Here is a 22520-nt window from a genome sequence, read left to right as displayed (position 1 = left end):
TATTTTATTAATTAAAATTAATGGTTATGATAAAAAGAAATATCCAGTTGTGAAAAAAAGACATTGTTTTATGTTAATTATAATGCATTGCCTTTCATATGATTAAGTTAACAATGGCAACATATATGTTTTATAAATAGCAAAATACCAAATTGAACATTATATTGAAGATCTAATCTGGTTAGATATATATGTATAAATTGTCCGGTTTTAGACACATTGGTAAAGTAAAATATTAGCCTCGAACCACAATGTGAATATCTCTGAATATAGGTCGTACCTGCAGAAATCCTAATACAAATACGAGATATCACATCATAATTTTGGCGTTGTTACACAGAGCTCGATCTGAACGGTCTTTTTTTTCACATTTTTCAACTTGACAACAAACCATTCTTCTTGCATGTCTATCATACAGGAACATTTTTTAGAACTGTTTCTCTTATTTTCAATGGAATCCAACAATTGTTTAAAAAACACCTTTTCCATCCTCACAAAAGAATGAATGATTGGGATCTAAAATAATAAAATACTAATATAAGTTCATAAAACGTATTTTATATTACAATAATAATAAAAAAAATAAGAGCCAGAGATAAATAAATAAACTGATCTACAGCTCACTGATATATGCAGGAGGAACACTGACACGAACTGCCCTCCCTATTACCAACAAAACTTTTAAACCTTTAAACAACATGTCTAAATTGCAGCCGTTAATTCTTTAGTTATTAGAAATGATGTTACTTAAAGACGTCCACTGCGGTTTGTAGTCCATGAATATATCATTTAAGGTAGGATTTGAATATTTGTATAGTACTAAAAATCCTTGAATTTAGTGATATTTCTTTTATTCAATCAGCAAACTTATTAACATTAATGGGGTGATCGTAGTGAATGAAAAATTAGTGGATTATTAAACAAAAGTCCGGAATTGTCACCATTTCCGGTTCCTTTTTATAAATTTATAATTCTTTAATGGGAGGTAATTTCGAAGGGACTCAACTCATTTCCCCGCCAGACAAGGCACAGATTGTCTTCCAATTTTGCCACGATGGCCAACTTCATCGGTCGAAGAGTACGGATCATAACTGATAGCCGAACATATGAAGGATATGTGCATCTTCTTGACCAACAAAATCACCAGATATCTCTACAAAAAGGTTTTTAAAACTCAAACTTTTTTTTTTACAATATACATGTATTTACTGTAGTTATTTATAAACAAATCATTTCAAAGCTACATGTATCTGACAGCTGGTAGATTTAAAATACACTTTATTGCTATGTATTCCAATTCAAACAAATTCTGAACTTCTGAAAGTACACAACTTTTCCATGTTCCATGCGATGTCTCAAACCAGTAAAGCTCTTCCTGGCTCAATAGTTCAAATAATTATGACGTCTTGAAAGGCTTTTATAATTTATTTCTTTGACGCCGAAGTGAGGCGTCAAAGAAAAAAAGTATAATAGCCTTTCAAGACGTCCTAATTATTTGGACTAATCATGGCTATGTTAAAACAGTGTTTACGCAACCCTGCATGGAGTAGCAAAGTTTTTTACTCTTAAGGTAAGCATATCCGCTTCCTTTTTGCAATAAAATGTCATTAGATCTGGAATGAAAAGCGAAATATATGGGGAAAATATTGCAATTAGTGAATTAATTGTTTACTAAGTTATATAAATATTTGTATATATAAAGCCAAACAAAAAGTATGTATGTTACTTGATTGAATTCTTCTGTCCCTATAATTCATAAATTTACTAATTTACATTTGCATTTTTATGATTTTGCTATTTTCTATTTAAAAAAAAATAAAATTGTGAGATATAGAGACAGAAAGCTGAGTCCATTCAAAACAGGCGATTGTGGACAATTTGTTTGCGCTTATTATTCGCTTATTTTGTACTTGTCAGACATCCGTACCTGTATGCACTTAGATAAACGTTTTTTCTACAATTTTGTGTGCCGCAAAATAAGATGTGGTAAGATTGTCAATGAGACAACTCTCCACAAGTGACCAAAATAGCACATGTACAGAAATTAACAACTAGGTCACCATATGGCCTTCAACAATGAACAAAACCCATACTACATAGTCAGCTATAAATGGCCCTGAAATGACAATGGAAAACAATTCAAATGAGAAAACTAATGGCCTATTTATGTACAAAAAAATGAACGAAAAACAAATATGTAACACTTTAACAAACCACAACCACTGAATTACAGGCTCCTGACATGGGACAGGCACATTCAGAATGTGGCAGGGTTAAACATGTAAGCGGGATCCCAACCCTCCCCTAACCTGGGACAGTGGTGTAACAGTACAACATAAGAACAAAAATCAGTTGAAAAAGGCTTAACTCATCAGATGGATGAAAATACAAGTGGACGTGGACAGGAAGTTGTACATCTCAACAACAAAAACACACTTAGTACGGATCTGAGAGAACTTGTAGTTAACTGACAGCTAGTCAAAAGCCTCTTACAACTTATAAAAAAAATAATGCATCTAAGGGTAAATTATCCATACATACATCCAACATCCAATGGATTTCGTGTAAAGACGTCATAAAACATCAGAGAAAAACATGGCCTTGTGCAATCTACAAAATGATCACTTTCAAAACTTTTTACTTCCTCTGCTCATCACTGATGACCCTTAGTTTCATCAATAGTCCTTAGTTAGATACCTGACATATAATAACTGTTTCATTGGAGATTTTCCTCATTTTGTAAATTGTGTTGTTATAAGGAAACTCCAGTAAATGTTGCAAATTGAGGTCCATGAAAAAATATATTTTAACATTTTAAACTATGAATTAGTTTTTATTTTCAATTGATTATGATCAATTGGACAAATAAAGACACCTAAAATGTCTGTTGATCATTGATCAAACATGACAATAATAATAATGTAAATTCAGAAATAATTGCATTGTTTTTATTATTGCAAAAAATGTGTCAAGGAAATAATCACCATAATTTAAACTCCTATGAATTGAACATGATTTTTCTCAATATTGCAAAATTTATAAAATCACATTTTAGTTTAAAATGATAAAATTGCAATAATCATGATAATATTAAATACAAACAATAATTTCTGAATTTACAGTATTGGAAATTTATTTTTACTTTGTCAAAGTAAACTGATGACATTTTTTGAAACTAAATCAGAAGCATATCGTCTAAAAAAGTTTTGTACATGCAGAAAATTACAAGGGCTGCACTCATAACACTCCGTGAACGACTGTTTTCATTTATCAAATATATAATGACATACATACAGTTATGTACAAATAAATAAAAACACACTAAAGTGCAATATACAAGTATAAATTAAGGTTTGATTTATTTTGCAGTGATTATTCCTGATACTGGTAAAAAGTTGAATGGACTACAGACATTCTTCCAGGATGATATTACAAACAGTAAGAAATATGCATTCTGAAAATGATCTGTCTTTGGCATAGTTTTATTAGTATTCGTTTTTATAAAGAATACTGGCATGACTTTTACTGTTATACATATATAGTTTCTAGAAAAGAGAAGCCAAAATCTTCCAAGTTTCAATGCTTGTCAATAACTTTGAGAAGGAAGGTAACATTGTTAAGGTATTCTATTACTTTTGGATAACAATTTAGATCTTGATCCCTATTTCATTACTTGTTTTAAAGTATATTTTTTTGCAAGCAATCATACATATATATATGTATTTCCTATGTTTATTTCAGTTAAGGTATAAGTTTTTGCAAGCAATCATACATAATATATTATATTTCCTATATTTATTTCAGTTGAGGTATAATTTTTTGCAACCAATCATATATATATTTCCTGTATTTATTTCAGTTGAGGTATAATTTTTAACAACCAATCATACGTTTATTTCCTATGTTTATTTCAGTTGAGGTATAATTTTTTGCAACCAATCATACGTTTATTTTCTATGTTTATTTCAGTTGAGGTATAATTTTTTGCAACCAATCATACGTTTATTTCCTATGTTTATTTCAGTTGAGGTATAATTTTTTGCAACCAATCATACGTTTATTTCCTATGTTTATTTCAGTTGAGGTTCTGGAAGAGGAATGCAAGAAAGTGGAAAATAATGATAGAATGCTTCCTGATAAAAGGTGGCTTATCAGATTTAATGTTATTTTAATTAAGAATCAGTGTAATCAATTACATGTTATCTGTTATTTTGCATTGGGGTTTGTGAGTATCAAGGTACAGCATAACCTTTTGGCCCTTATCTGTCAATCAGACAATACATCTACAATGTCACTGTGAAATAAGAAAGCAACTTTAGGGCCAGGATTTTTTATTTTGTTGGTTTACGGATCCGCCGATCTGATTTTGCCGATTTCCAGAATAAAAATAAAATTAACTTTTCATGCTTTTTTATTTCCGCTGACCCTAACAAATGCATTATCACTGAAATATAATTAAAATATTCTTTTTTATATGAAATGAAATGCATTATAATCACCAACAGAATTGATAATACATTTTACTTTCTGATGTGAAAAAACACAACTTCCAGTTTACGTTTCTAAAAATAGACCAATAAATTATAACTGACCTTGAAATGTCGTTTGCACAAATAATTTTGCGGAACGAAAACTGTGTTTAAAACTAATAACCTAACAAGTTCGTTTCTCTTATTTGTCATCAGTTCATAAGATGCATCATTTCATAGAAATAGACTTGTCCAAAGATGGACAGGTGGAAGTTCAAGACATTAAGTTAAAAGTACTGAATATTAACAAATCATTTGAAATTTTCTTGTTTCGTAGATAAAAATCATCCAATTGGATAAAAATAAACGGGGATGCATGACAACAGATTAATCTGATATTCTAGGTTTTTTTAGTGGACGAGTCTATTACGCTTTTGACAGGTGTTTTGAAACTTATTTTCGTACGACGTTTTTACATTTTTTTCTTTAAATAAGCTTGAAGATCATTATTTATTAAGTTTTTCTGAAATTGATTAAGAGCTACACGAATCTGTTATGCTTGGTTGTGAAATGACGATTTAATTTCGTCTTTGTCCGTGCACCCCCCTATTTTACAGAAAATTATTAGACAATGTCATGCGATGTTTATGACAGCTGAGCAATAATATTTCAACTGAAATGTAAGAGATGATATCAAAATAGCATAACATACATATTATTAGAAAGGTGAAATATATATTTATTTTGCATAATCTCTCGAGATTTTTCTGTTTTTTTTTTTCTTTTTTTTCCGTCCGACCAACCCAACTTTTTCATGGAGAAAATCCGTAAACCAACAAATTAAAAAAAGTGGCCTAGATAATGTTCAAATGTACATTCTTCAACAAAGTGCAAAACCCATACGACACAACTGACGGCTAAAAGAATTCAACTTGAACTAATAGCCTGATTTACATTTTGTAAAATACAAGTATTATATTTAAAAACAACCACTGAATTGCATGCTCTTGACTTGTTAATTAATTTAAAAATAATCTGTTCTATTTACATGTGGAATAAACTAAAAGTTTTTTTTTTAGAGAGAATTGCCACCCAGTGAGATATTTTAATTTACACAAACCCCTTACATGTAGGTGAACCCTATGATAACTGTTTTTGTCTCGCCTTGACGGAGTCAAAAAGCGAGACATAGGTATGCTGTTTCTGGCGACGGCAATGACGTCAACAATGTATTAGTTTGTGATTAGCTCAGTTTTATGGGGAACCACTAGTGTTATGTCAATGATAATTGGTATGCAGATGTATTACCATTGCCACATCTCGTTGCCATGGAGATTATTTGGCTCCGCCCCCTCAGTCATGGTCTATTGACTTTGAATGGTTTTCTTACTTTACATGTATTAGTTTGTGATTAGGTCAGTTTATGGAGATCCACTTGTGGTACGTCAATGATAATTGGTATGCAGATGTATTACCATTGCCACATCTCATTGCCATGACGATTTTTTGGCTTGCGCCCTCAGTCATGGTCTTTTGACTTTGAATGGTTTGCTTACTTTACATGTATTACTTTGTGATTAGGTCAGTTTATGGAGATCCACTTGTGGTATGTCAATGATAATTGGTATGCAGATGTATTACCATTGCCACATCTCATTGCCATGGAGATTTTTTGGCTTGCGCCCTCAGTCATGGTCTATTGACTTTGAATGGTTTGCTTACTTTACATGTATTACTTTGTGATTAGGTCAGTTTATGGAGATCCACTTGTGGTACATCAATGGTAATTGGTATGCAGATGTATTAAATGTAGCAGTTAGGATTATTATGTCATAATTATTTCCCTTGTTTAAAACTATAAATTTCATATTTCTTATTTAAGAATTTACATGAAGTTTATTCCGCATATATTTGTTAAATTGCATAGCTTTTGCTATTTGAAATCATTAGTTAAAGGTATTTATTTTAATTGTAAAGTTTAATATTTGCATCGTTGCAACTTCTCTGGATACCTTCGGTGAGAGACTTATAGATTTTATATAACTTCTTTTAGATTCATATTTCGAATCCTCTGAGGACTGACATTCAGTCCCACCAAGGAAAGCCAAGCTTTCCAACCAGCTTTCAATAGGTTAGTGCATTAGCTACATGCCTCCTCAGTATGGTAAATTGAAGTCATTGAATGCTCCATTTCTACCCTTTTGGCTTTACGTGATATACATGATAACAGTTGTACTTTGATGATTAAATTATATATTGTTTTCAGTTTTGGGTTTTCATTTACTTAGATATATTACAGCTCATCACTTTTGGCATCAATTGTTTTCCGCACACATCAGTTTACAAACTAGAATTAGCTGTGGTCCGCATCCCCGAATCTTAGGCAGAATTGTTCCTGCTACATTTGGTAGTGCGGGTGGGGTGTGGAATTCTAAAGCAGCTTTTCTGGTTTGTAACTGAACCAAATTATTTATAAGAAATGGAGCAGACATTTGAGTCAATTCTTGTTGTGATTGGATATGGCAGTCCTCATCAGAGCAGTTTTGCATAGTTATTTCTGGGGTATTTTATGTTCATTGTTTGGTTCATTTTCTACATGTATATTTAGTTATGATTAGGTTTGAAGAAAAACCTTGTTTGTTTGATGGTATCAGCATTGATATAACAGATTATTTTGTGCATTTTGAGACTGTTTCTCTGTGGAATCAGTGGAATGAATTTGAGATGGCATGTCAGTTGGTAATGAACTTGAGAGGCGAAGCTCAAACTATTTTACGTTTCTTAAGAAGGCCACAGTTGTATGATTATGACTGCTTGAAAAATGTTCTCATTCAGAGGTTCAATCCTAAGGAGAGGGTGGCATATTTTAAATTTCAACTGCGAGTTTGCAGTTTAAAGGAAAATGAAACAATTTCTGATTTTGGTCAGCGTTTTAAGATACTAGCTCATAAGGCTTATCCTGATAATTTTTCTGATTTGGATTCGTATTTTATTGACTTATTTACATCATTTTTGAATATTGAGATGGCTAAATTTGTCACATTTAAGCACCCTCATAGTTTAGACGAGACGGTATCACTAGCTATTGAATATGAAGCTGTTCATTATTCTGGTGATCCTGAGATTATTGATGAGACAGAAAGTTTAGATTGTTGTAAATCAGTTCATAACAGTTTTGAAATTTTGATTAATATATTGAGGAGGCGATTAAGATCACGAAGGAAACGTAAACCAAAGAGATGTTTTAAATGTCATCAGTTAGGTCATGTCAGGTCTAAGTGTTCCAACGCGTCTTCGATATGTCATTCTAGAGATTACAGGTCTGCAGATAGTCAAGTGAAGATCTCAGAAATAGGCGAGATGTTAAAGAATGATAATTGTAGTTCAGATTGTGTAACCTTTGTTTAATGGTTGTTTTTACATTGTGTTTTATATTTATAGTTTTACTTCATATTTATTTCAATGTACTCAGGGGTGTCATGCCTCTCAGTTTGGGCTGTTTGGTTTTTCTTTTTCAAAGGGAGGGATGTTGCACATCCCAACTTGTTTTATTTTTCATTTAAATACTGGCTTGAATTATGGCTGATCTTCTGTTTAGTTTGAAGTGTAGACTGTTAGCTAGTTTTAGTAGGAATTGGTTTGTTTTATGAGTTGTTGCTCGTTTGTCTGGATCGTAATCTCTAGCTAAATATTAAATATTTAGGGAGTTTATGAGAGTCCGACTTCTTGACTTTTGTCATGGCAGAAACCAATAGAGTGAACGTTAAGCTTGAAGTTAGGAACACTTCTAGCTCATACAGATGGATCTAATCCATTATTTAGAACCTTGCAATTAAGATGGGCATCGTCCAACTTTATTTTGAGAACCTTGCATATAGATGGACCCGATCCATCTCCGGTGGCACAACGTCTGTGTTACCGTTATCAACAACGTTGGATTGCAGTAATATAACCCGGTGGTACACATCAAACGTGCCACTGTGAGATCAACATTGGTGGACATTGCCTGGTATAACTTTTCATGTTGGATTTCAACCGTTAGCTTTGCCGTTACCCTATATGCCGTACCACTGATTCAGAAGCCTACCTATATACCAAGAGGACTTAAAGTTGCGTTCGTTAACAGATGAAGCTAATCCCGATGTGTATCCGTGTATGTGTTAAACAGTGACATTAATTTTAAATGGATATAATTACATGTGTTTCAAAGACATTCAATCTGAACATTAGGTATCAAATGTTATTTCATTTACATTTGTTTTCGAAGGGAGGAAGAGGGTATCAGACTGGTGTTGTGATCTCCTTGAACATTCTCGTGCTTCAACTTTAACTGATGTATATTTGATTTAATGTTTGATCCTGACATTTGGATTTTGTGTGCGTATTGATGCAGATACATGAATTTGATAGACATTTTAGTTTGCAGACTTTATTTATGAAATTTATTGTTTGTCTGAGGGGGGAGGAATGTAGCAGTTAGGATTATTATGTCATAATTATTTCCCTTGTTTAAAACTATAAATTTCATATTTCTTATTTAAGAATTTACATGAAGTTTATTCCGCATATATTTGTTAAATTGCATAGCTTTTGCTATTTGAAATCATTAGTTAAAGGTATTTATTTTAATTGTAAAGTTTAATATTTGCATCGTTGCAACTTCTCTGGATACCTTCGGTGAGAGACTTATAGATTTTATATAACTTCTTTTAGATTCATATTTCGAATCCTCTGAGGACTGACATTCAGTCCCACCAAGGAAAGCCAAGCTTTCCAACCAGCTTTCAATAGGTTAGTGCATTAGCTACATGCCTCCTCAGTATGGTAAATTGAAGTCATTGAATGCTCCATTTCTACCCTTTTGGCTTTACGTGATATACATGATAACAGTTGTACTTTGATGATTAAATTATATATTGTTTTCAGTTTTGGGTTTTCATTTACTTAGATATATTACAGCTCATCACTTTTGGCATCAATTGTTTTCCGCACACATCAGTTTACAAACTAGAATTAGCTGTGGTCCGCATCCCCGAATCTTAGGCAGAATTGTTCCTGCTACATAGCATTGTCACATCTCATTGCCATGGAGATTATTTGGCTCAGTCATGGTCTATTGACTTTGAATGGTTTGCTTACATTACATGTATTAGTTTGTGATTAAAATTACAAAAAGGCGAGACATATCTCTGTGATAACAGTTTATTATTTTAACAATGATCTTTGTATCAACAGGGAGCATGGAACTCGGCTGCTTCATACCAAATACACTCCATCCCATTTAAAAGGATTGGTAGATTTTGAGCCATCAAATTATCTATTGAAAAAGGTTGTCAATGATGAAGAACACGGTACTGGAGATGTTCCAAAACCAGGTTTGTTGTCATGGAAACTGAAATTTCAGCCATTCAATAATTAAGATTTCTATACTGAAAATGTTTAGGCAATTCAAAAAGATCTGTGATGTTTCTTTGATATATTAGACTCTAACAAGTATGAAAAAAGGTTGATTTATGTTTATTTAAACTATTTTGAATAACAATTTTAATTGTTTTTAATTTGACTAGACTATAAGGTTTACACTATAAAAAAAGGATGAGTTCAACCCATTGATTCATTTGACATAGAATAAAAGGCAAATCTGTGTATACCAAAATATAGGAAGACCCTGCTGAACAAAATAAAATGCTACTTTAATGTTTTTTTTCTCTTAAGACATTAAAATCTGTAATGTTATAATAAATTACTTGTTTTATGAAGAGTTTCATGTAAGCTATCATCTACTGATTTTCTTTCTGTTGTAGCTAATAAAAGTTCTGACTATGATTCAAGCAGTGATCAAGAAACTCTAGATTTTGAAGACTGTATCTACTTATCTAAAATCAATCAAAGATTCCATGATGCAGTAAGATATTTTATAATATTACCAAAACATAATCAAACTTCTTAAATATATAATATTCTTCTTTGCATAATAGTTATTGATAAAATTCCCTTTATTTGTCAGCAGGTTGTTCTTATACATAAAAAAGTATACAAAATGCAATATAAAACGTATGCAGTATGCTGTTCTTATAAATACCCATACATAGTATCTTTATACTTTTTATGCTCCTGCCGTAGCGAAGAAGGCGTTGAGTTCTACCTTTGTAGGTCCTTACATTCCAAAGTTTGTTTCTGTTCTCTAACTTTTGTTTTTCCCAACCAACTTATATGAAACTTATACAATATGCTTGTCACCACTAATCACAAATCAAGTATGAATATTGTTAGTCTCACTTTAACCATTCTAGCGTACAATGGAAAAAATGCTGAGTTTTTATTTCCATTCCTTTACCAGGACTCAAACATAGTATCTCTATACTTTTCTTATATACTGTCCTCATACTATAGGTTCATGTTACATGCATCATGTGTATAGCAGTTGCCTGTAGCTTAAACCATCATTACAATCTACAGTGGTACCATTGACAGTTGTAAATCTAGTGTTTGACAAAGGCTTGTTAAAATCCTTAAGTAATGAAAGGTACAAAAATGTATCTAAATAGTTATCAAAAGTACCAGGATTATAATTTCATAAGCCAGACGCGCGTTTCGTCTACATAAAACTCGTCAGTGACGCTCAGATCAAAATAGTGAAAAAGCCAAAACATATACAAAGTTGAAGAGCATTGAGGACCAAAAATTCCAAAAAGTTGTGCCAAATACGGCTAAGGTAATCTACTCCTGGGTAAGAAAATCCTTAGTTTTTCGAAAAGTTCAAAGTTTTGTAAACAGAAAATTTATAAAAATGACCATATAATTGATATTCATGTCAACACGGAAGTGCTGACTACTGGGCTGGTGATACCCTCGGGGACGAAACGTCCACCAGCAGTAAGTTATGTTCATTACAATGAATAATGGAACACTTTAAATTTCTGTTTACAGATTAGTCATTTAAAGGAGCAGTCCGAGGTTGGAGTTTCTTTCTCAGGTGTGTGTATTGGACGAGATGGGAAATTGTCATTAGTTCAGGTAAAACACTGAAATTTAAAATCAAACATTTTACATTGTTATTTTAATGGTTGATGTAATCCCAAATGCTTTTTATGCCCCACCTATGATAGTAGAGGGGCATTATGATTTCTGGTCTGTGTCTCCGTTCATCCGTCTGTGCGTCCGTCTGTGGGTCCGTCTGTGCGTCCGTTCGTCCCGCTTCAGGTTAAAGTTTTTGGTCTAGGTAGTTTTTGATGAAGTTGAAGTCCAATCAATTTGAAACTTAGTACACATGTTCCCCATGATATGATCTTTCTAATTTTAATGCCAAATTATAGTTTTGACCCCAATTACATGGTCCACTGAACATAGAAAATGATAATGCGAAGTTCAGGTTAAAGTTTTTGGTCAAGGTAGTTTTTGAAGTTAAAGTTATATCAACTTGAAACTTAGTACACATGTTCCCTATGACATGATTTTTCTAATTTTACTTCCAAATTAAAGTTCTGACCCCAATTTTCACGGTCCACTGAACACAGAAAATGATAGTGTGAGTGGGGCATCCGTGTACTATGGACACATTCTAGTTTTGGTATAGAATGGTCATATGAGTTCAAAGAGTCGGAAAGATAATTACTATATATATCAGATTATTTATATGACTGACAGCTTTCTGTACAATCAAATAAATAATTAACACATGTAACAAAGAGTAATCAAACTGTCAAAATGTTTGTGAACAATCTGTAAACCATATAAACCACAACCACCAGTCTCCTTTCTTTCAGCTATCTGAATATGTACAATTGCTTCTTCGTTCTTTCCCCTCAAGCTAAAACTTTCTGATAGAAAGATAGATATTTATATATAGTCAAATAAACAATAGACTTTGTCAAGCAGTATCTTACATATTTGAAATTTATGTAGTTTCATTACAGCCGGTTGATATTGCACACAAGTACCTGAATATTGTGATGATTTAAAGCTCTCTAGAGTCAATTATATTTGTGTTTCATTTTATTTGCAGATTGCTACCACCATAGATGTATTTGTATTTGATGTTTTAGCTTTGGGACCTAATTGTTGGGATTTAGGTTTGAAATCTATTTTTGAAGATCCAAGACTTTCAAAGGTAAATAATTTTATTATAAATGGTAGTTATTCCAGTTCTATGATATTGTGTTTTTGCTCTTGTGGTTTTAACCAATTTGATTGTTTGATATGTTGAAGTTCAAAGGGCGGCACCAGAATAACTTCAACTTATCTGAGGTTTGGGTCATCTATGGTTGCAAGTTATACCAATTGAATAGTGTTCCTAACTTCCTTGATGTTCAATATTCCAATCCATCATTAATAACAAGATGGAGAATGCATAACTCTTCTGACTGATGGTTACAAAGATAAATTAGTTAGGCAATCATGAATTCTAATGCAATTATTTTGTAACAATTGTTCTGATTGGATAACAGCAAGCGTAAAATTCTCTATCTCCTTGTCTGTAACTAAGGAAGCCGACATTTTGAATTTCGGAATGTATTCCCATGTTAATTCTACAATAATAAACAAAAAACTCACATGTTGCGCCTAAAAATCTTCATTTTATCAAATTTTATTACATTCTGAAGCGGCACAGAAGCCAGAAAACACCTGGTGTTTATGTTTGACGCCGGAAGCATACATATGACGTCACATAGTGTAGGGACCAAAGAACATAACATCTTTTCGCGGAATTTTTTTTAAAGAACATTTTACACTGAAATAATGATTAAAATTTAATCATAAACTTGTTTTGCATTAGAATAGAGATAACTGTATTGTATTTGAAGCTTTGCGGACGTCCATTGGTAGTTTTACTGTTGCAAATACCCGTTTACCTGTCTCTGCTCCGCGTCGCCAGGTAAACTAAATTTGCGACAGTAAAACTACCGATGGACGTCCTTAAAGCTTCAGATACAATACAGTTATCTCTCAAGTACCTTTACCTAAACAGATCGTAGATAAATGTCTTAATATATCTCAGTATATTAAAACTCTTAATTCTTTTCAATCTTTAATAAGGACATTCTTGTCTTGGGTCTTTTAGATACGTGTCTGTAATTGTCTCATGTACCACAAACTTAATTTGCTACTATAGTAATCAATTGACAAAGGTGTTGACAAACAATAAACATGCAATTCCAAATTGTTTATAATGATTTAGGAAATTTGCACACAGAAATATTTGATCTACTATATGTATCCTATATGTATCTGATTTATTCTATAATTTCAGGTGATGCATGACTGTAGGTTTCCTTCAGATATGTTACATCATCAGTTTGACGTTAAACTGGTTAATATATTTGATACACAGGTCAGTATATAGAACATTTTATTGCACTTGTCTTGTCTTTTGATTATGACTGCATACTAAGTGCATGTAGTGTTGATTTACATTGTATATGTAAATCAACATTTTGTTGCAGATCAGTATTTTTGCTGTTCCTTTGTTTTTCCTCTTAAAGTTGATTTAATGTATAACCCTTGGTTTTAGTTGGTAACTGGAATATATTTTTGCGTAATTCATTGACTTTTGATCAGTGGTATACCACTACCTTTATTATTTAAATTTGTATTGAAATAATTCACAAGCATGCTGGCAGTTACTGAAAGTTTGCTTTTTTGAAATGTGTAAAGCTTGCTGACGATCTTATCAATTTTGTTGAGTTGTATATGCATGGCTTAGGAAAGGAGAATGAAATTATTTAAGGAAAATCTTTTTTTTCAGGTAGCAGAAGTATTTGTATACAAACTTTATCACAATGGAAGTTGGCCTAAGTGGGTAACTGGTCTCTCATGTTCTTTGTTTGACCACCTTGGTCTTCCTGAAGATATGGTTAACAATTTAAAGATAAGAGAGAATTTGAAAAAGGTATTTTTATGTATTTAATGATTTATCTGGTAATTTGTTAAAACCATAATTAGAAAGGGAAATCTGCTGGCAGCATATGAAAAAAATAACATCATTGATCAGACTTCAGAGAAATATAGATATCCACCAATATTAAAAGTGTGGTTGTATTAGACCTTCAAGTCTTCTAAGCCAAAGAATTTGGATCATTATTTTAACTTGGTAAAAGAAAATTCATAAAAAAAGTCTTCAATCAAAGTCAGTGTGATTCAACTAAAATTCTGGACAAAGGAAGATAACTCCAAATTTTAAGGATGGCTTTAAAAATGACAGCATTGATATTTTTTTATCTTGCAAAAGTTATGTAATTTTCTTGACGAGTATAGTATCATTTGGTAACTTTAATATCTGAGCATATATTTCATTGATGAATTTCTGGAAATGTTTATGGATAGGAGGATGTATAGAATATTATGATCAATGTCACATTTGTATACATGTTCATGAATAGAATTATAATAATACTCAATATTCAATTCTGATTGCAGGAAGATCAAGAAGTTTGGATGCAGCGACCATTACCTAAAAATTTACTGAAAATCGCCATAAAAGAAGTTAACCATTTGATACAACTGCGCCATACTTTGATGGAGAAGATGATGGGAGAATTCATTGCAGGAGTTGATGTTTACTTGGCACAAGTTAGGGAGGCATCAAAAGAAGATGTGAAGAAATGCCAGGTATAGTTTATGACAAAAATTATAATTATGAAAAGTTAGATTAAAGGAAGTAAAAAAAGTTCATTTGATGCTATTAGTCAGAGTGGAAGACATTCATTTCTTTAAATAAAACCAAAATTTTTTGTCCATGTGTGCAACAAATATTTCCCTTTCACTTTTCTCAGGTACTACTTGAAACCATATTTTCTCTAGGCCACAGTGTCTTAATTATGGAATTTGCATATTTTTTTGTGCTTCAAATTTTTAATAAATTCCATGTTTATTCTGTACTGTGCGGCGAACAACACTTTCTGTTACAAAAAAAAATAGTAAATTTTCAATAGAATGTGCCTCGCACAACACAATCTATTCAAAATACTTTGTATGGAAATTTATATGAACTGCTCAAAACACTATAATACCAAATCAACATGGCATTTATTAAATTTTCAAGCACAAGATATTATGCAAATTCCATAATTAAAACTAATTCCAAGTTCAAATTATAGACTGTTTTAAAAATGTTTTTTTGAATAAAATTGATATTTTCATTCTGTCTATCAAAGATGGTCACAATTATTTCCTTGAAATGACAAATTACAATAATTCAGATATCACTCAAGTATTTAAACTGTCAAGTCAATAATTTATTACCTCCCCTAGACCAAACTATTATTACTAACAATTATTAATAAATTTCTTTACTGAACTGTTTGTTGATATATTCCTTTGTTATAAAGAAAACACTTTAGGTAGCTTCATTAACCCCTTATGAAGACTCAAAGCATCAACATTACTAAACACATAGTTCATTTAAAAAGATGGAAATGCAGTTATTCTTTGTGGCTGAAATATCCTAAACATCTCAATCCTTCTTCGTCTGTAAGCACGCTGCTGCAGCCAAAGTTTTTTATTGCGTAATTGAGACATCTTAAGCATCTTTGAATTACTACAAATTATCCAAATGGCTTTCATAACTGCTAGAAGGTTGTTAGAAACATTTGAATTTGATTCTATGTAATCAGCATTTAAATTTCTTAGAGTTACCAAGGATGAACAAATCTTTTTTGTTATTTTTGTTTTGTTTTATCACTCTAATTATCTACTGTTTTATTTTGTAATAATTCATATGATTGTTTACTGGTTAGCTCAAATGTTAGACACCATGATTGGTTAATAAAAAAAAGATCTATCTGCTAAACAGAATGATTTCATATTTGGTTGGAAGCTTTACATTGATTTATTTGCTGCAAGAATTTATAGGTTTCTATTATAAAATAATTTGTACAAAATTGCAAATAAACATGTAGGACCAAAAATGTGTTGAAAATCAAAGTTGAACTGGAGATTATGAAATAAAATTTTAATTTGATGAGGAATGGAATCAAGCTATAAAGTATTGTAAATAAAACAGTCCAAACTTTGCCTAAACCTGTAAGCTTGGTTATTATGTCTCTAAATAAAATGGAAAAAAAATAAAGCTCCCTGTTGTCATCCTAATGATTTAGTTTTGTTTAGATTTAATGATGTATTATTTTGTATAATTTCAGAACAATGCCCACAAACTTCCTGTTGCATTTGAGAATTTATCAGGCTTATTAGCCAGCAGAGACAGTCGCAGATACAACCGACACCGTTACAATAGAGGACCACCAGATGATCATGACTTCAATAAGGACTCCTCTGGATTCAATGAAAACTGCAGAGGGATCATAGGCTTGGATGTAAAATACAGCAATGCATCTATATGGCATGAAGGATTAGGGGGTAATCTTATTTTTGATAATGAGTCCCCTACCAACAAAGTCAAAGGGGACTATAGGTTTGCACGCAGTCTGTCCTTCTATCCTTCCGTCAGGCATTTTTCGTCATGCTTGAAGATATTGATTTGATATTTGTTTTTATAGTTCCCACCATGACAAGTTATAGATCTATTTAGCTTTTTGTTCCAGTGCAATGAAGTTTTGAAGTTATTGAACTGCTCTTAAAAGGTTTGTGTCCCTCCTTGAAAGGTAGACATAGGTATGCTGGTATTTTCCACTCCTGAAATAGGTACGACAGAGTGATTTAAAAATTTGATAAAATAAATTTATTTGCAAATTTTTTAGGTGAATCTTGTAAAATATAGGCGAGGTAATATTTTGTGTTTTGTATACATAAAATCATAGGTTCCAACAATATTGATCAAAACAAGATGGTATGAAACTTGATTTACCACTTGAACATTTTTTTAATTCATCAACTGCTGAAGTGATTTACGTTGACATGTAATGTTCACTTGTAATTGCAGAATATCAGTCTGTGCCAAAAACTATTTGATGCACTAGCCCTATGGGCTTGTAAAAAAAAAAATTACTAGCCCAAATTGATATGTACTGGACCAAATAAAATCTGTGTCACCGGTTGAGGATCACGTTTCAATTAATTTCTCATTCAAATTTGACTTTGGAAGTTAAAGAGATCATCCTTTCTGATGAAGACCAAGAAAAGAAAAAAATCAATCAGTTAAAATTTTATTCTTCATGATTTTTCATATTATTTTTCAATTTGCTGAACAACTCCTGTTCAAATACAAAATACAGATACAAATTTGCCTCCTTTTCCCTGCTCCTTACAGTAGCTACACAACATAACCAGATTCTCGTACTGGAGCCAGGGTCAGGGATTCAGGGACGACCGTCCGTCCAATGGGTTATAAATTCTTGGACCCGTTAATCCTCATATTTTTTTTAGCCTCCATAACTTGGTCGGACTGTCGAGACAGCCTTTTTGATGCTTTCATGGTTTCGCACTTTCCCACAGTGAAGCCATGTATATCAAGCGATGTTTGTGACCACAATTATGTGTACACTTTCGAAAAGAAAACAAAACTGGTTCCACTTCTTCATAAAATTAACGGTAACCTGTCACTGAAGTCGTCCTAATAACCAACTGTCTAAAACACACGACAAGATGTCAAGCGGGCAGTTACGAATTAATATCTTCTGACGCAAAAATGACTTTAAGGTTCAATGTTTTTATTATTTTCTGTTATGATTATATTTTATTAAGTCTATGCAACATAAATCAATCAATAACTACCAAAATTTGACATTTTCAAAACACGTGGTTCTGACCGTTTTCGCGCTTTTTTTAAAACTTTTGAACAATCAGTAATTAGGGAGACCGTCAAAACTGGTTTATGGAATTTTTGCAAGGAAGAGAGTATCAGTTTATTAATATCGATTGCGTTGATTGACATTCTGCGTTAACTTACGGTAACGATTAAAAAAGTACACACATATATGCACTAGACCGGTCGGACTATCGGCAGTGTACATTAACTAGTCCGAGCTTATTTAAACTAGACTCGGGCTTCGGGCTACAGCTTAACGTCGCAGACTGGAATATTATGATTTCTTATACAGTATTACAGTTTATACTTTCTGAGGACATCAGATCTTGATCTGAATTAGTCAGTAATTAAATTCAACTGCCTTAAATGATTTTCATTGAATTGTCATGGATGTCTTTCCTCCCTCTACAGACGACTTTTAATTAGCAACACAACAGGTGTCTTGCAAGAAGCAGTAATATAACTGCCCATCCTTTCAGAACAGCTGATTTCTTCTGAAGTTTTTAGGGTTTCATGATATTCTTTGATGTGTGCACTTTTAGTTTTATGCGTTATATAATGGAAGTCTGGGTCTGCTTTGAGTTGGTTTTCTCATTTTTGTTCTTTGTCTTTTTTGCACTTTGTATATAAATAAGATGGGGTATGAATACCAATGAGAACTCTCCATCCAAGTGACAATGTATTTAAAGTTCACTATTATAGATGTTAGTTAGGTCTTTAATAAGGAACCGATGCTCACACCTAACAGCAAGCTGTAAATTGCCCGTAAAATGTGTAAAACAATTCAAATAGGAACAAACTACAACTACTGATTAACAGACTTAGGACAGGTGCATAGAAATGCAGTGGATATGGATATTTTTACTTAAAGATGTCTGTATTAGCACATATACATCTTCAAATTTCTATTAAATCTAACAGCTAAAATGTACAGGATTGTGAGAAGACTAGTCCTTCACAATTGATAAGAAATCTGTGTTAATGCTGGAAACAGTTTCTAGGGTCTCAATTTGACGTTCACTAAAACACTTAAGTGATTGTTGGTTTTTATTTACAATATAAAGAAGCGTTGCAGGAAGTAGACACCATTACTTTTCCTGAAGCAGGAATATTTGAAAGGAGAAAAAAATCTGTAAAGAAAAAAATGTCATGAATGTGGGCGGGTCCGTACAACAAAGAATTTAATTGGTGTGTCCTAAGACATGTTAGTTATTGAAAACACAATTTGTTGTTAAGTCATTAAAAACTCACAATATAAAATGAAATAAAAATTGTACATGAATACTGTACGGGAAAATAATCTACATTTGTTGATACATGTAGTAAGGTAATTGATTAGTTCAATTAATTATGTAATTGTTTATATGTATCTTTCAGGATCTAATAAAGATAGGCAGAAATTGGACAAACCAGTAACAAGAACTGCAGAATCTTTGTCCATAAGTAAGAACCAGACAAACAAGATATCATCTAGTGATATGTCTGAACCATCAATATCGTCCGTTCATATGTCTGAACCAGCAGTATCATCAAGTCGTACATCAGAGCCAGCAATATCATCTGGTTACATGTCAGAACCAGCAATATCATCTACTCCTACTGGGAGACAAACCTTACTGAAAACTCCATCATCTCTACTGGAAAAATTGAAGATGGCTGCAATGGCAGATGAAAGGAAAGTGCCATGTGGTCACACCTATGAGAATGATAACACTACAGCTAATCAGAAGCCGTATAATAGTCCGAAGGCAGCTGATGATAACTCGGATAAAGATATTTCCGTTGGACGTTCAATAAGGTCATGCATCAAATATTACGATTCAGATTCTGATGTCATACTAGTGCCAGCAGGAAAAATGCTTCAGTATGGGAAACTAAATAAGCCTAAACAAAAAAAATTAACAGAAATAGAGCAGATGAGCACGAAAATGGAAGAATTGAGCAACTACATGAATGAAGTGAACACTTCAGATAACATGTCTCCTAATAAGAGTGGATCATCTTTTTCTATGGGAGATTCACTAAGGGGTGCAGTTTCACCAAGATCTTTTAATGCTTCATTTGGTGAAAACTATGCTACAGCCCCTACTTCACCATATCAGTCTGACATCAGTGAATCTATATCACAGAACACATCACTTGTAGATAATTATCAAACTGCTCCAACAACTCCTGCTATAAATTTGTCTCAAATTGTACAATCTGCCTCACCAAGGAAAAGTTCAATGAATATGCCTATGCCAAAAAGTCCAGAGATCATACTCTCAAAAAACACTCAATCAACTGAAAATTCATACTTCAACAAGAATCCAATGAGTGTGTGTTCTCCACGCAGTCCAAGCAATGAATCATCACAACAATCTTTGATATCTTCATCAGAATCTGATTGTCCTTCATTGTATAGTCATCAGATGACATCCTCACACAGTACATTATCATTAAAGGGAAATTACTCTCCCAACAAGGGAAATAACTATTCAGGAGTTTCAAAAGATGATTCAAGTGATTCTTTAAAAACTTCTGAACTATCTGATGATACAAGTAGCAGGCTAAAATCAACAACCAGCAACATTGAACGAATTAGAATTCTCATGGATGCAGCTAAAAAGAAGTCACCTAAATCCTAACTGACTGTGCATTTTTTAAAGTTTTTAGGAAAATTTTAGAATTCAAGTCGTTGAAGCTGCTTCGTTTTATTCAAAATACATGAAAATTTTAATGAAATTGCTCACTTGATGAAATTGAATTCAAAACTATGTGTCATCTTTTTCTGATGGAGTTGAAATCTTTATTATATTCTGAATTAAAAAAAAAGTCCAAAGTATTTTAATTATTCATCTTTCAGCCTTAAATTCAATAAAAGATAGATAAAAATTACACAAATTTTTAAATAAGAGATATCCTTTGGTTATTAAGACTGCATTATTCTATGAGATATTAGAAATGATATTTTTTGTTTACTTATAATGTTTGCCAAAGGCTTTCAAACTTCTTAAGTTTGCCTCCTCAATTGTCAAATTTATCATGATAAGAAAATTGAAAAAAAGTAGAAATATTCATTCATAGCAAAACATGTCTACTAACACCAGACAATTTCCAAAGCAAGAAACAGGACTTCATTTGCTGTTCTTCATCCCGGAGTAATATTGAATCTTTATACTACACACCAAAAAGAATGAATTTTAAGAATCATGACCAGTTGTCAGGTTGTTTTCTGCCCTTTGGTCCGACTTTTTGTCGTGCTTACATCTTCTGTTGCAGAAAGCTCGCAATATGAATAGGGATCTGATGGCAGTACAGTGTAACTTCTTCAAAGCTTTATATTCTAGGTGGAAGACATGAATGCTTAATACTTTGTATATAGATGCCTATTGTTACAAAGTTTGTCTGCCATATGTTATTTGTCCTTGACCTTATTTTCATGGTTCAGTGCACATGACTACTTGCAATTTTTTTTTATCTTTTTGTAATGTTAAATTTCTTCTTATTATGAGTAAAAGGCTTTATTAAGTATGTGCATACCTAGAAAGGTCCTCATGCCCGTCAGACAGTTTTCATTTGACCTTGACCTAATTTCATGAATCAATGAACAAGGTTAAGTTTTTGTGGTTAATTCCATATATATCAGATATTATAAGATAGATCTCCTATATTTGGTGTATGGAATGATTGTAATGTGTACAGGTCAAACTTGCGAGTGTCATCTGACCTTGACCTCATTTTCATGGTTTAGTGGTCAAAAGTTAAGTTTTTAATTTTTTTGTCTTTTTTTTCAAATAATATATATGAAATAGGTCAACTATATTTGGTGTATTGAAATCTGAAATGATGTTCATATCAGTCACACAGGTTTTATTTGACATTGACCTCTTTTTCGTGGTTCATTGCTCAGTGTTAAATTTTTTTGTTTTGGTCTGTTTTTCTTAACTATAAGCAATAGGTCAACTAAATTTGTTGAATGGAAGGATTGAAAGGTGTATATGTCTGTCTGGCAGGTATCATCCACATTTTCATGGTTCATTGGTCAGTGTTAAGTTCTCCTTGGTTTAGTTTGTTTAGAAGATAATAAAAGCAATAGGTCAACAATATGTAATGCACAGATTGATTGTAAGGTGTATCTGTTTCTCTGGCATGGTTCATCAGACCTTGACCTTCTGGTTTATTGCTCAATAAAATTGAGAATGGAAACGGTGAATATTTCAGAGCAGACAACATTTGAAGGCCACCAATGTGTCTTCAGGGCAGGGAGAAAATCCCGCACCTGGAGGTGGTCCTCAGCTGGCCCCTTAAAAAAAATCAGTGAAATGGATTTCACACTCAACTGAAACATGAACTTAAGTTAAAAATTA

General features: G+C 32.4%; 1 protein-coding gene across 2 annotated transcripts; it reads left to right on the top strand.

The window, feature by feature from the left end:
• The first annotated feature begins 979 nt into the window (after positions 1 to 979).
• On the top strand, positions 980 to 21001 carry LOC134697261 (piRNA biogenesis protein EXD1-like). Of its 2 annotated transcripts, XM_063559426.1 has the most exons (13): positions 980 to 1163; positions 3370 to 3438; positions 4080 to 4143; positions 9705 to 9844; positions 10274 to 10374; positions 11400 to 11486; positions 12475 to 12579; positions 13720 to 13800; positions 14215 to 14358; positions 14886 to 15077; positions 16607 to 16823; positions 19549 to 19661; positions 19692 to 21001. In XM_063559426.1, exons 1-13 carry the CDS (start codon positions 1055 to 1057, stop codon positions 20796 to 20798), a joined length of 2529 nt encoding a protein of 842 aa, XP_063415496.1. In that variant the 5' UTR covers positions 980 to 1054; the 3' UTR covers positions 20799 to 21001. The 2 variants fall into 2 exon arrangements, with proteins under 2 accessions (XP_063415496.1, XP_063415495.1); XM_063559425.1 differs by having other exon boundaries at positions 19549 to 21000.
• The last annotated feature ends 1519 nt before the right edge of the window (positions 21002 to 22520 follow it).

This window comes from Mytilus trossulus, chromosome 14 (genome assembly GCF_036588685.1).
Source record: "Mytilus trossulus isolate FHL-02 chromosome 14, PNRI_Mtr1.1.1.hap1, whole genome shotgun sequence".
Taxonomy (NCBI): Eukaryota; Metazoa; Mollusca; class Bivalvia; order Mytilida; family Mytilidae; genus Mytilus; species Mytilus trossulus.
Note: the sequence above shows the minus strand (reverse complement) of the source record. Positions and strands in the feature narration are given on the sequence as shown.